Below are 16,148 nucleotides of genomic sequence, written 5' to 3' on the forward strand. Positions count from 1 at the left end.
CCTGTACTGGTAGGCAGAAGAGGCACAGGCCTAGGGTAGGGGAATTTCTGACTTGGGGGCAAGTTTAGGTTGAATAAAAACAAGATTTCCTACCAAATAAAGCCCCCTGTAAGCTGATAGTGTGCATAGAGGCTGCCTAATAGCCAATCTTGGCCCTTATTTGGCTCCTCCATGAACGTTTATGGTGCTTGTGTTGCTCTCCAAGTCTTTTTACATTTGACTTTGGCTCACAAGTAAGAAAGATTGGGGACCCCTGTTATAGAGGGTGATTGGCAGTGGAGAGAGGCAGGGAGGGGTGGGATCTGGCAAACCTACATGTGCCTCGGGTACAGTTAATGGGGTGCAAATGGTGGGTTAGTGATCTATGTGGAAGGGAGAGAGAGAGAAGAACAGCAGGGATTACTAGTGGGGTGAGGGGGTGCCATTTAAGGCATCAGACCAAGTAGTATTGTCTTGGGTACCAATACTACTTGGCATAGCTCTACTCTGCACCAATACCCATCCAGACCCTCACTCCCTGATGTATATCACAGGCAGAAAAAAAAGGAATTAGACATTTATTTTCCTCACTGAACAAATTGTACCTTCTCTTATTAATCGATTTACAAGTGGTGTGTATCATCAAGATAATTACAACAACAGTGTTAGGAACAGTGATCATTATGGACAGTGTAATAAACTGGTTCTCTGACATAAAATATACAGCAACCTGACCTGTCATTATCCTTTGCTTATGAGAAGCAAATGTTTTTTGTGTTCCATTCTGAATAACACGCACGTTTCATGATCAACGCAGATTTAATTTCTGGCAGTCTGTGATGCTGATTTAGAAATGTCAGTACTGTGCTGTCAGCCCCAATAAGGAAGTGATATGAGGGGCTTAAGGTGGCCATACACGAGGCGATTTCGCTCGTTGTGCGATGAACGATTATATCGACAAACGATCGTATGGCGATCGAGTTCCCATACGATATGCCATCCACGGGCAACGATAATTCGGGAAAGATTTCGTCGCATCATTATCGTAAAATACGTACGATCGTACATCTACGTACGATCGAATGTCGTTGACTTCCGCTGCTGGCAATCGTGACATGCGCAGAGAACAATCGTTGAAAGACAAATGTCTGACACTCACACCAACTGGCAGATTTTATCGTTAAACGACCAAAATTTTTAAACCTGGCCGATCGATTTTGGGGACGATAATGTCGGCTCGTTTAGTGGGCCGACGATCGTTCGTACACCACCAACTATACGATAACTTAACGATAGCATCGGATTGTTCGGGAATCGGTCGTTTGTAAGTAAAAAAACGGTCCGTGTATGGCCACCTTTAGAGTAAGGCGCCACAATGCTCTGCGTATAAAGGGCTCCATTATACCAAAATGATAAGAGCACCAATGGGAATTACCAGGAGCAAACTCTACTTCAGGCTTGTTAACCCATAACAACCAATCAGAAAGTTGCATTTATCAAACTGCAATCTTAAAGTAAATTGCTTTTGTAACTATGGTTCCTGTGCATAGATAACATGACCTGGTGCTAATTATCTTTTATTATAACAATTCCACATTATTATTTCTCATAATCTCACCAAACATTAGGATCCACTATGTCTCTTTGGAGATGCAATATATATGATTTGATCTTGCTCCAGTGGAAACAATAATTAAATATCATCCTGAAAGTGAAAGTGACTAAGTCTTGGCGCGTGGAGCCCCAGCAGTTTGGAACTCATACAGACTCAGTTTTATCTTTATGACGTTATAATTTAATTGAAGTACCATATACAGGAATATCTCAGCTCATTTTGAATGTCATGCATTCACTGCCTAGTTATCGCCTGTTTTATAAGCATGTAAAGCTTTTGGCATTGGGATCACATATAAGTTAATAGGACATAGTTCTTACAATACATTTACTAATATTGCACATTTTAAATTAATATATCACAGAGGGGCACTTGAAATAAACTTTCTGTATGCACCATGCTTCCCATGGGCTTGCATTGCTGCATTTCTCAAGCCTTTTAAATACATACACTTAGGGGCACATTTACTAATCCACGAATCCGAATCACGAATGGGAAAAAATCATATTGGAAACGAAAATTTCGGAAGAACACAAATATCACGAAAATGCTTACGAATAAATCGTATTAGTCACGATAATATCGTATTGGCGATCCGAAAGTCACGAAATTTTCGTACCGAACAATTGTAAACAGCGGTAAAACCTTTCCGATTGTTTTGTGCAAACGTCCGAAAAAGTTGCGCGCCGTACGGAAAAGTCGTGCACCGTACGGAAAAGCCGTGCGCCGTACGGAAAAGTAATGCAGATGCCCGAAAAAAACGGCGAAAATACGCTCGGAGTGGTCGCATTAACGCTTGAGCGTTCGTGCTTTTGTAAATGTGCCCCATAGGGTTGCCCCCTGGCTAGTATTTGACTGGTTTAGCCAGCAAATCAAAAGCTAGGGCAGGTGCTACTTGCTGGTAAATTTGTGGTTGTGGCAACCCTACCTATAAATCCTGTCTTTCCCTGATCCTCTTTGCTACTGATCACACCCTATAAGCAAAGGCCCACCTCTGCCAGCCCATTTCCCCACCCCATTATGCCATTGCCCTGCCCTCAAGTGACATCTGACCTGAAGCCAAAAAAATGAGGCAACCCTGGATTCACATGCAAATGAATGAACATTTACGGTGAGATTTATCAAAATGTGAGATTAGGGCTCACCAAAGAAAAATCACCCACTTTCTATTCATTCCTATGGGATTTTTAGAAAAATATTTATCAATGGGTGAAAGTTAGAATTCACCATCTGATAAATATGCTTCTAAAAATGTAATTGGAATGAATAGAAAATGGGTGAATGTTTCTTGGTGACTGGGATTCAAAATAGGCCCCCACCAGCCCTCTTAATAGTGACTATCTGGCATCTTACAGCTGCCCCTCTGGCATTTGCCACAATCCACAGATTGCCAGTCCAGGCCTGCCAGTAAAGACAGTTTTAATATGGATGTTCACCGTTTTGAATCTTTTTTAGGCTTCTTTGGTTCAAACCCTCCAGCTCCCTTTTGTGGTCCACCACTTGGCTTGTCCTTCCTTTGCTCATAACAACATTACAGACATCTTTCCAAGTTACTGAAGACAATGAATGAGCATCAATACCTACATTTTAGGATGACCCAATGAGGTAGTTCAGATGAGGTAGTTCAAGATCTGCAATTAAAAATATGTAGTCTGGGTAAAGCAAGAGGCAAGGCCATTAACCAAATAGGCAATGGCAAAAACGTTATACAAAAGTTTTCCTCTTGAATCCTCAGTACACCATTGTACATTAAGATGGTATATATATGATCTGAGATACTTTAGGGATACACCCTGGAGCTGTATGGATATGAGTGGAAAGGTACAGGTAAATGGTATAGGACCCCACTAACATTACTGTTTTGATCAAGACGGGGTGACAAAATGAACCACTGGCAGTGCTCCTTATGTAATACCAAAAATGATGAGGAAACTCTAGAAACTCATGGCAAGCAATCTGATGTGTGCTTTCATTATTCAAACTGCACCAATACATGCTCACTTCTGGGTAACGTTTCTATGCATGAACCTGAATGATGACTGCTGCCCAAAGGGCCTGCAGGGCTGCCACAGTAAATTAGCCCTAGAGCCTCCATGTTGCATTGCCAAAATCAACTGGCTGTAGTTATAGTTCGAGCTCTTCTCTGTCTGTTCTCCATCTTTGTGATTGCTTAGGTTAATGAAACCATCTTTGCCAATTTCTAATAACGCTACACCAATCAATAGAAATATGTAATTTAGGATCAGCAGAATTCCAACAGACTTGATTAAATGGCTTTGGATTTTAAAGCTGCTGGAAGTTTTTACTTAGTGTCATCTGATTTGCTTTTATTTTGCTCACACCTTTAAGTAATTCAGCTAAAGCTTAGTTTTCTGCACTTGCTCTGCCATGTACCATCATTACCTAGGAGACCCTAAATAAGAAGAAAACCAATACCCGCAGTTCCTACGAAAAAAATATTCACACAGCATTGCAGTCTCGAAAAAGTTGCCATATTTTGTGTTCCCTGCCCACTTCTTTACAAGCATATACTGTGCCTTTGTATAAATCATTTTGGGTATAAAATACAAGGACCCATAAAATGGCCGGTGGGACCCTGTCAAGGCCAACAGTTCTTACCCGGGTAGAATTTTGGACCAAGGAAGATAGTACAAATCAGAATTCACGATATCCAAGGGGTTAAGAAAGCTTAGAGTCATATTCAGGCAAAAGATCGAGACAGGCAGCAATCAACAAGGTGAGAATGAAAGCAGAAAGTCAGGAACCAGAAGATCAAGTTATTTAGGCGCACCCAGGAACTCACCGAGTAAAACCAATATTTGGGCATTAAACTCGGGTCTTTGGCATCTATTTATTTTGAATTTTTGCACCAATCACAACCCAATACCATCACACACCTACGTGATGACACTGGTGCCACATCCCACATGATGACAATAGCCGATGCATCCAAATTTTTTTGGCTGTGGCGCCGAAGAAGAAAGGAATGCTCCTTACAGACCCAGTCTGAGCTGTGCAAACAGCCTCTATAAAGATTCGGTATAGGCCAGCACCCCATATGCCAGGGAGAGTGAGGCCAGATACTGATTACTAAAAATAATACTTCAGGATCCTGGAAGTGAAGATGTTATCGATGAAAATTTGAGCAACCTACTCTCTTCATAATAGCTACTGATCAGTTCTGCATAAGTGCCCCTTTGATTAATGCTGCTGCTGCTTATGAATTATCCACCAGTGGATAACTTTAGAAAATGGATTTAGTTATTTTTACAAGAGCTTGGCTTGGGGATCCATTTATTGTTTAGCAAGACAGGGAGGCTACATACATCTTACACTGAGCACAAAATTCGGAATACAATCACATATTAAAGAGTATAAGGGCAGTGGTTTCCAAAGTCCCAAGGAGGGAAGCTATAACCCAAGAAGGAGAGCTATCCCAGGACGGGGAGCAATATCCCAAGGAGGGAAGCTATAACCCAAGAAAGGAGAGCTATATCCCAGGAAGGGTAGCTATATCCCCAGGAGGGAAGCTATAACCCAAGAAGGGGAGCTATATCTCAGGAAGGGGAGCAATATCCCAGAAACGAGAGCTAAATCCCAAGGAGGGAAGCTATATCCCAAGAAGGAGAGCTATATCTCAGGAAGGGTAGCAATATCCCAGAAAGGGGAGCTATATCTCAGGAAGGGGAGCTATATCCCAAGGAGGGAAGCTATATCCCAGGAAGGGGAGCTATATCCCCAGGAGGGAAGCTATAACCCAAGAAGGAGAGCTATATCTCAGGAAGGGGAGCAATATCCCAGAAACGAGCGCTATATCCCAAAGAGGGAAGCTATAACCCAAGAAGGGGAGCTATATCTCAGGAAGGGGAGCAATATCCCAGAAACGAGAGCTATATCCCAAGGAGGGAAGCTATAACCCAAGTAGGGGAGCTATATTTCAGGAAGGGGAGCTATATCCCCAGGAGGGAAGCTATAACCCAAGAAGGGGAGCTATATCCCAGGAAGGGGAGCAATATCCCAGAAACGAGAGCTATATCCCCAGGAGGGAAGCTATAACCCAAGAAGGGGAGCTATATCTCAGGAAGGGGAGCTATATCCCAAGGAGGGAAGCTATATCCCAAGAAGGGGAGCTATATCCCAGAAAGGGGAGCTATATCCCAAGGAGGGAAGCTATATCCCAAGAAGGAGAGCTATATCTCAGGAAGGGTAGCTATATCCCCAGGAGGGAAGCTATAACCCAATAAGGGGAGCTATATCTCAGGAAGGGGAGCAATATCCCAGAAACGAGAGCTAAATCCCAAGGAGGGAAGCTAAATCCCAAGGAGGGAAGCTATATCCCAAGAAGGAGAGCTATATCCCAAGGAGGGAAGCTATATCCCAAGAAGCAGGCCCGGATTTGTGGAGAGGCCACAAAGGCCCGGGCCTAGGGCGGCAGAAATTTAGGGGCGGCATGCCGCCCCGCCGCAACTACATTTTTTAATTTTGCTCCCATACGGAGCAACGGGGGACCTCTCCCCACTGCTCCGTATGGGAGTTTAAATGTATCTCTGCGCATGCGCGCTCACGCTCTCTGCTGGGGGGGGTGTTCACGCATTCACGCATGCGCACTCAGTGAGGGGGGAGGGGCGGCCTCGGGGCGGCCGGAACACAAATCCGGCGCTGCCAAGAAGGAGAGCTATATCTCAGGAAGGGTAGCAATATCCCAGGAAGGGTAGCAATATCCCAGAAAGGGGAGCTATATCCCAAGGAGGAAAGCTATATCCCAAGAAGGAGAGCTATATCCCAGAAAGGGGAGCTATATCTCAGGAAGGGTAGCAATATCCCAGAAAGGGGAGCTATATCCCCAGGAGGGAATCTATATCCCAAGAAGGAGAGCTATATCTCAGGAAGGGTAGCAATATCCCAGAAACGAGAGCTATATCCCAAGGAGGGAAGCTATAACCCAAGAAGTGGAGCTATATCTCAGGAAGGGGAGCAATATCCCAGAAACGAGTGCTATATCCCCAGGAAGGAAGCTATAACCCAAGAAGTGGAGCTATATCTCAGGAAGGGGAGCAATATCCCAGAAACGAGAGCTATATCACAAGAAGGAGAGCTATATCCCAGGAAGGCGAGCTATATCCCAAGGAGGGAAGCTATATCCCAAGAAGGAGAGCTATATCTCAGGAAGGGTAGCAATATCCCAGAAAGGGGAGCTATATCCCCAGGAGGAAAGCTATAACCCAAGAAGGGGAGCTATATCTCAGGAAGGGGAGCAATATCCCAGAAACGAGAGCTATATCCCAAGGAGGGAAGCTATAACCCAAGAAGTGGAGCTATATCTCAGGAAGGGGAGCAATATCCCAGAAACGAGAGCTATATCCCCAGGAAGGAAGCTATAACCCAAGAAGTGGAGCTATATCTCAGGAAGGGGAGCAATATCCCAGAAACGATAGCTATATCCCAAGAAGGAGAGCTATATCCCAGGAAGGTGAGCTATATCCCAAGGAGGGAAGCTATATCCCAAGGAGGGAAGCTATATCCCAAGAAGGAGAGCTTTATCCCAGGAAGGGGAGCTATATCCCAAGGAGGGAAGCTATATCCCAAGAAGGAGAGCTATATCTCAGGAAGGGTAGCAATATCCCAGAAAGGGGAGCTATATCCCAAGAAGGAGAGCTATATCCCAGGAAGGGGAGCAATATCCCCAGGAGGGAAGCTATAACCCAAGAAGGAGAGCTATATCCCAGGAAGGGGAGCTATATCCCAGGAAGGGGAGCTATATCCCAAGAAGGAGAGCTATATCCCCAGGAGGGAGGCTATAACCCAAGAAGGAGAGCTATATCTCAGAAAGGGGAGCTATATCCCAGGAAGGGGAGCTATATCCCAGAAAGGGGAGCAATATCCCCAGGAGGGAAGCTATAACCCAAGAAGGAGAGCTATATCCCAGGAAGGGGCGCTATATCTCAAGAAGGAGAGCTATATCCCCAGGAGGGAGGCTATAACCCAAGAAGGAGAGCTATATCTCAGAAAGGGGAGCTATATCCTAGGAAGGGGAGCTATATCCTAGGAAGGGGAGCTATATCCAAGGATGAGGAGCTATATTCCAAGAAGATGAGCTATATCCCAAGGAGGGAAGCTATAACCCAAGCTATATGAATAAAAGCCAGTTAGAACAAAGGACGAGGGTCTCTTTGTACTAGTATAGTAGTTCATCACAGCTCAGCAAGTAGATCTCTTTTACAGCCCATATTCTGAAGGTGAAAGGATGTATTTTGTCCAAGGTACAACATTTTCCCCCTGAATGCCAGTGTAACTGCATTGTGTTACATATGCTACAAGACACAACTTTTGTTGCAATAAAGGAGCAACACTTGCCTCAGTTAGTGATGTGCAGGTGGCAATCTGGATATATCTGGACATTCTGGGCATCACAAAGGCAAGCCATAGGAAATTACCTGCACCTTGGATGGCAAATGTTTTTAGGGCTGCAATCAAACACAGTGCAGGTTATTTGAACCAACAGGGCCCTGTACTTAACAATGGTGTGTGTAAAGTAAAAGGTTCCATTGTGCCTCCTTCCCATTAATAGGTACAACAAGCACTATTAAAGTGTGCAAACTAGCTCATGTGTTAGTGCATACCAGTTGCATGTACGTTAGTTAATAAGGCCCTATGGGATTTGAGCATACACAGAAATGTCTAAATAGCACTGTTCTGTTCTGTTTGTTTGGGGTGAGTTGTAGTTCATCTCACTGAACCTATGATTGATTCATTCATCTGCAGATAAGGTTGTCAGATGGATAGACGGACTGTTATCTGAGAGGTACAGTATGTGAAATGCCATCTCTGAGGTGCCAAACTTATGCAGATAGCTGGGCAAGGTCAAAATGAAACTGCCTGACAAAGCAGAAGGCACATATTAGTTTTTGGCCATATTTATTGATGTTTAAGGAACCTGGTTCTTCCCTAGATGTCCCTATGTGTTTTTCAGCATGTAATGCCCTAACAGCCTATGACTATTTTCTCTCTTGCTTTTTGGCTCAGGCCCAGTCCTTCCGTTCCTGCGCGGCTCGCCCACTCTCATTCTTCCGTGCTTAGCTGCTTAGAGCAAATTTATATCCTGTCTCAATGATTAGTTAGAAGAGAAAGTTCTGCCTTTGGCATCATCCTCTAGTGCCAGGTAGCACACTTATAAAGTAGCATACAGTATGGCGGAAAGCTGCCGCAATAAGTCATCGCAATTGACTTTTTAAAATATGCAGTGACTAATTGTCCCTTGTGTCTTACCCTTATAGTTCATGACACCCTGAGATGAGTTTTTGTTATCATTTATCATGTATAAGAAATTCACTAGTAATCTGAGTCTGTGCTTGAAGTTAGGTTACGCTTTGGCCTGCTGCTTTAAGCTATCATAGAGCCCACGGGATTCTGAGGTGACACATTTAGCAGGGGATGGTCAGCCTTCTGGCACGGTTCTCTTTGGTTGTCAGTGGATTGTACTGATGGGAGACGGGGTGTAGCAACTGGAGGACTACATGCTGGACTCTCTTAAGGGAGGACTGGCACAAACAAATGAAAGTGGGGTTGAAGCTACAGATAGACTGTGTGTGCTTTCCACTCAGCCTTGGTAACTATGTTAAACATGCAGCCCTATAAACACACCAACATGCTTAATAATAGTAACAGGATAGGCAGGGAAATGTTGTAACCCTTGTGTAAAAAGAAATGGTCTTGAGGAGCCCTCAAGACCATTAAAATCTTATTCCAGATGTTTTATAACCTAACTGACAAGAGGGCAAATAGGATGGTATTAAAATGGAATATACCCTATTAATAGGCAATGTTTATGTATCACAGAGTTTTCAGACATGAGAGGAGTCATACAGCTTGCCTCAAATGACACACTCCTTTGACTTTTTAGTAGATCATCTACTACCATTTTTAGTAGACCATTCCCAGAGGCTATTATCCCACTGCTACTATAGGCACCATCTCTCCCTACTATACCTGCTATCCCACAGCCCCAGTCCCTTCCCAGGGGGTATTATCCCCCCACTGCTACTATAGGCACCATCTCTCCCTACTATACCTGCTATCCCACAGCCACAGTCCCTTCCCAGAGACTATTATCCCCCCACTGCTAATATAGGCACCATCACTCCCTACTATACCTGCTATCCCACAGCCACAGTCCCTTCCCAGAGGCTATTATCCTCCCACTGCTACTATAGGCACCATCTCTCCCTACTATACCTGCTATCCCACAGCCACAGTCCCTTCCCAGAGGCTATTATCCCCCTGCTACTATAGGCACCATCTCTCCCTACTATACCTGCTATCCCACAGCCACAGTCCCTTCCCAGAGGCTATTATCCCCACTGCTACTATAGGCACCATCTCTCCCTACTATACCTGCTATCCCACAGCCACAGTCCCTTCCCAGAGGCTATTATCCCCCCACTGCTACTATAGGCACCATCTCTCCCTACTATACCTGCTATCCCACAGCCCCAGTCCCTTCCCAGAGGCTATTATCCCCCTGCTACTATAGGCACCATCTCTCCCTACTATACCTGCTATCCCACAGCCACAGTCCCTTCCCAGAGGCTATTATCCCATTGCAGCTATAGGCTGTTAGCTCCTATAGAAGCTGAAATGCTATCTGTCTCAAAATTAACGTGGAATTTTTCTTAAAAGTGTTTCCTTTTTTCATTTTTCTGAGTATTTAAATGTGCAGCTGTTTCAATATACACTAAAAGCATGGTAATACAGGTATGGGATCCATTATCTGGAAACCCATTATCCAAAAAGATCCAAATTGTGGAAAGGTTATCTCCCATAGACTCCATCTAATCAAATAATTCACATTTTTAAAAATGATTACATTTTTTCTCTGTAATAATAAAACGAGCTTGTACTTGATCCCAACTAAGATATAATTAATCCATATTGGAGGCAAAATAATCCTATTGGGTTTATTTAATGTTTAAATTGGTTTTTTTTTAGCAGAGATCCAAATTATGGAAAGATCCCTTATCTGGGAAAACCCCAGATTGCAAGCATTCTGGATAATAGGTCTCATACTTGTATAATAATTATTTACTAACCTGAGCTTTGATAAACCTGTCAGTAAAGAACATGCATTTGTATGTGTTATTGCTGCTTGATGACCATAGTATTAGTCTTTATTTATATAGCACAGCTTTATACAGAGTATGTTTATAGGGAAACTAACTGACTAAATACTGATAGATATAAAAAAAAATAACAGCCATATCATTGCTTGGGTGGAAACTTTCTTTGTAAAAACAAATAATTTCTATGGCCACCAGAGCCTCTAAGCTCAATTCACTGACGTTTTGTCGCTTTCCTCATTCTCCTTTACAGGTAGGCAGCACGTGATTCTATTTGTCTAGTTCAGGGATCCCCAACCTTTCTTACTTGTGAGCCACAGTCAAATGTAAAAAGACTTGTAGAGCAACACAAGCACCATAATGTTCATGGAGGTGCCAAATAAGGGCTGTGATTGGCTATTAGGCAGCCTCTATGCACACTATCAGCTTACAGGGGGCTTTATTTGGTAGGAAATCTTGTTTTTATTCAACCAAAACTTGCCCCCAAGTCAGGAATTCAAAAATAACTCCCTGGTTTGGGGGCACTGAGAGCAACATCCAAGGGGTTGGGGAGCAACATGTTGCCCCTGAGCCAATGGTTGGGGATCCCTGGTCTAGTTGGACAGGGAAGTTCTGATGAATGTACCAGCAAACATCTTTAGTATTTAACAAACAAAAAATGTAATTGCAGGAAACTGGGTCCAAGGGACATAAGTGTATCTTTTTATATGTGTCAATATCTCTTTAAATTTTGAGAAACTTTCATGCTAGGATAGAGAAGTGAAATGAGAGAGTTAAACAGGCAGTGAATGTTCCCAGGGCTGCACCCACCCATTTTAGTTTACACAACGTTTAGAAGTGAGATTTACAGGCCGCGAATATACCTTTCATCCAGAAATGAACCTACAGGTATATGTGGAAGTGCAGACGCGTGTCTGGATGCAAGAATCTTAATAAACTGCAGCACTATCCATCTATTTTTGAATGCCCATACTTGGGGGTGCGATTATAAATGTTGCCTTTTTTCACCTAGGGTTTTTAAAGCAGCTCAATTTAAAGTAAAAGCATTTTAGTTTATTATAGCCATGCACAATACAAAAATAACCTAAAAACACATACCTAGATGAGTACTTAATCATAGGAATAATGTTTTTTTAAAGGGGTAATTCACCTTTATGGTAACTTTTATTGTATGTTGTATGCATGTTGTACAGGTATAGGACCCGTTATCCAGAATTCTCAGGACCAAGGGTATTCCGGATAAGGGGTCTTTCCGTAATTTGGATCTCCATACCTTAAGTCTACTAAAAAAACAATAAAAAAGTAATTAAACCCAATAGGACTGTTCTGCCCCCAGTAAGGGGTAATTATATGTTAGTTGGGATCAATTACATGGTACTGTTTTATTATTACAGAGAAAAATTCTGAATTATTTGATTAAAATTGAGTCTATGGGAGACAGGCTTTCCGTAATACGGAGCTTTCTGGATAATGGGTTTACAGATAAGGGATCCCATACCTGTAAAATGTCCTGTTCTTAGCAACTTTTCAACTGATATTCATTTTCTATTTTTTTACAGTTTTTTAATTATTATGGGGGTCAGTGACCCTGGCAGCTGGAGTTCTATTCGGGGTTCTGTTCAGGCCCTCTCCAATTCATATCCATAAGCTGGTTGTTAGAGTAAAGTGGACCCTATTGACCAGATAGCTGCTAAAATCCCAAACTGAAGAGCTGAATACAAAAAGCTAAATAATTCAACAACCACAAAAATAAAAAATGAAGACCAATTGCATATTGTCTCACGATATCACTGCCTACATCAAACGGAAAAATAATTTAAAGGTGAACTGTCCCTTTTATCCTTTCAGCACCCCCAAAACCTTGGGTCAATGAGCTATTGCACATATACTGCAATCAGCCCCACTTGGCCCCTCTATACTCCTGGGCCCCCAGCAGTCACAAGGTCTGCTTTACATATTATAGCACTTGTGTCCCCCCATCTAACACCCACACAGACATGCAAACAAACCTGTCAGAGCACCTGTCACGTAATGTTGCAAGAAAAATGTTTAAAGTGTATCTGCCACCCCACCCCCATTCTGCATTTCTGCCATCCAAGGGTCAAATGTTAAAGTGCCCCTTATGGTAAATTAAAAAGATATTATATAATAGTATTACAGTGCTGATGTTACTAGTATTATTGGTATTTATTGTATTTCGCTCCTTTTGTACAAAAGGAGCAAAATACAAGTAGAAACAAAATAAATACAAACAAGAAGTAGTTACCTTACCCATATAAATCTATATGGAAATATATGCTGGGGCCACTTGCATACAATAAGTGAGGGCAGGATACAACCAATAGGACAAAGGGCTCCTTCCTGCTCTCTGTGCCAATACAATGGCAGTGCCTACCTTAGCACATAAGTTTCAATCGTGTGCAATTCATTAACTGAAGCAACCCCAGTTCTGCTATATGTTGCACTTTGGATAAAAAAAGTGCCAGCATGCACCATTATAATGCAATTAGCATTCTCTAAGTAAATGAACCTGAAAGAGTTCAGTTTATATGTATAAAATCAATCAGCAAGAAAGAGCATGGTAACACTAGCTGACGTACCTTACCTATAACTCACATGGCCAATGCAAGGCAAATACTTTTTATTAAATTACCCAACTCACTGATTTTAAGACCTATAGATTATACATATAAAAACATTTAGATACACACAGATGTAAAAACACTTGTATAAGATTATTACATAACAGACTGGCTGATGTTTACAGGCTATTTATAAAGTCAAGAGGACAGATATATATATAAAGAGAGAAAGAAATTGTTTCTTTCCATAGTTACCCACATTCAGAAAGAACAAAAATGACACAATAAAGCAGACTTTTCTCTCCTGTTCCCAGCCTCCCTACATTATATACAGTATATACAGTAAGCACATTGTACCTATGGCTTGCCTATGAACAGTCATTGCACTGCAGACAGACGATACAGGACCTGACAAGTGCTCAGAGCCCAGACAAACCAGCACAATATAAATGATACATAAAAGAGAAGAGTCCTTACCCTACTAGATAAGCCAGAATTGACAGCTGTACAACCCGGAATAAAATCCCCACCTTTTTGTTCTTGGCTATGACATATTTTTCAGTCTTATAGTCAAAGAAAGACAGGAACAAGCCTTTCCAAGCGACCTGCCCCATTCTCCCCGCTCACATTGCAGCAGAGCAGAAGAAGCCGGGGAAGGGAATGCAGCTCTGAGACAGACACACGTGCTCTGCCCTGAAACATGAGCAGCTGTCAATTCCTTAGTCCCTCTCACTGCCCTACTGGCAGCTGCTTGGGGACAGCAGGGACCTGGGACTGGGACCCAGCCTATGGTACCAGAGCCCAACCATGACTTCCAGATGTCTGCTCAGTGCAATGTACTGCAGTGCTCACTGGATCCCTGTGCTTAGTCCAACCTTGTTTCGATGGAAGGTGCAATAGGGACAGGATAATTATACTGCAGCGTCTGTACTTGTGAGAGTAATATTCTAAGAGAATTTGCAATTAGTCTTCATTTTGTAACATTTTTGTTTCATTAATTATTTCACATTTTGTTTAGAGACTCTCCAATTTGGAATTTCAAAAGTTATCTGGTTGCCAGGGTTGAAATTATAGCCTTATAGAGCAATAGTTTTTTTTGGCTGTTGGGGTCAGTGACCCCCCCCCCCAACTGAAAGTTGGAAAGATTCAGAAGAAGAAGGCAAACTGAAAAAAACTATAACAAAAATAAATATTAAAAACCAGCTGCAAAGTTGCTAAGAATAGGACATATATGCCCCCATATGAAATTAAAGGCACTAAGTTTACCCAGGAGCAGCAACCCACGCCAACCAATAAGATGCTTGCTTTCAAACAGGTGACCAGTAAATGCTACCTGTTGATTGGTTGCTATGTGTCACTGCTCCTGGGCAAACCTAGTGCCTTTTTTTTACATAACCCCTTAAAAGTTTACTTTAGGCTAATGCCACACGGGGCTGATTCTCAATCTGTGGAAAAACGCAGGCCGAGAATCAGCCTCTTTGCTGGCACTAGCCTCCTACCTTGCCCGCACGCAGAAGCACTGTTCCTGCTTGGGTACAGGCAGACGCGGAAGATATCTGGGAAATGCGGACTCTCATGGTTTTTTTGGATAGATAGCTGTGAAATGCGGACTCTCATGGTTTTTTTTTTTCGTTGATATCTGCCAAGTGGTTGTGCTCACAAAATGGGTGTGGTAAAAAAATGTCCACCGCAGCATTTCTTTTTGTCCCTCTTTGCGTTTTTCAAATATTTGGAGGTACAAGGGGCTCAATGTAGTGAGGGAACTCACCAGATATGTGTTGGTAGCAACCTGAGGGCAGCTAGCTTACATATGGTGGAGGATGCGGGTATGGGCATTCTGGAAGCAGAAAATCTGCACTAAAAAATCTAATGGGCTGTTAAGTGTTGCAAACCTTGCCTTTAAGAGACTTTAGTCACTGGTTCCTGTTGGGAGCTGAGGAATGAGCATGGTGTAGCAGTGCTTCATTAACAGCCATTACAGGATCAGAAACTGCTACTCTAACGCTTTTAGCAGTATAGAAAGTACTATGTAATATACAACATACAGTATAGTGACCTTTAATAGCAAACTTGCGACCGGAGTAGGGATGAGTGAAAGAATCTGTGCGTATTACACTTGAGCACTGGTTACACCTACCACAAGGGTAAATCCCATTCTTTAGGGGCATTAATAAACTCTGTGGATCACTATGTTTGGTACCCAGATCAGCTCTCACCAATCTGTCACGCAGATTACGGGGGCGCCTATAAAATAACAAAGGTGGAACCTTAAATTCCTCGACATCAGGGAATGCCCTTTGTAAAAGGGGCCAATGCTTATTGATATATATATATTTTTTTTTTCTCCCCCCTTTGATCACCGAATCCACTATTTTTGGATTTGCCCGAACCCTGAATGCTTTGTAAAGGATTTGCAGAATATCAAACCGAATCCAAATACAGAAGGATTAAAGAATATAGCCAAGCTCAGCACCCTTAAAAACCCTAACAAGATTTCTATTTTGCAACAATGCTTTGCAGTTTTCCAGTACTATGTAATGGTGCAATCTGCATGGCAATATGGCAGGCATGTGAATTGGGGACAAACAGTTGTTACCTGCTAATTGTCAATTTTAAGGTCGGCTGCTGCTCTAACTGGTTAACGATTGTGTTATTATATGGCAGCTGGTTGCACAATTAAAAAAAAGAACTTTAAATGCTTTTGGGTACTTTAGATAATGCTTTCTTGTGTTGCTTCCCCTTTAATGCAATACATATGTATGATCATTTTACAGGTATAGCATTTCCTTAGAGCCACCTGATACATCAGGGATATGCAGAGTCAGTGCATATGTTTATATGTATATGTCACTGCCTAAA

At 42.5% G+C, this 16,148-nt stretch overlaps 1 protein-coding gene across 1 annotated transcript in view; it reads right to left on the reverse strand.

Moving 5' to 3' along the window:
• The window catches only part of p2rx5 (purinergic receptor P2X, ligand gated ion channel, 5), a 36,071-nt gene extending 21,994 nt beyond the window's left edge, over positions 1-14,077 (reverse strand). The window contains exon 1 of the mRNA XM_002938242.5: positions 13,767-14,077. Within this exon, the coding sequence (XP_002938288.1) occupies positions 13,767-13,903 (137 nt within the window). The 5' untranslated portion in view covers positions 13,904-14,077. The remainder of the gene's footprint in view (positions 1-13,766) is intronic.
• Between the last annotated feature and the right edge of the window lie 2,071 nt (positions 14,078-16,148).

This window comes from Xenopus tropicalis, chromosome 2, assembly GCF_000004195.4.
Source record: "Xenopus tropicalis strain Nigerian chromosome 2, UCB_Xtro_10.0, whole genome shotgun sequence".
Classification (NCBI taxonomy): domain Eukaryota; kingdom Metazoa; phylum Chordata; class Amphibia; order Anura; family Pipidae; genus Xenopus; species Xenopus tropicalis.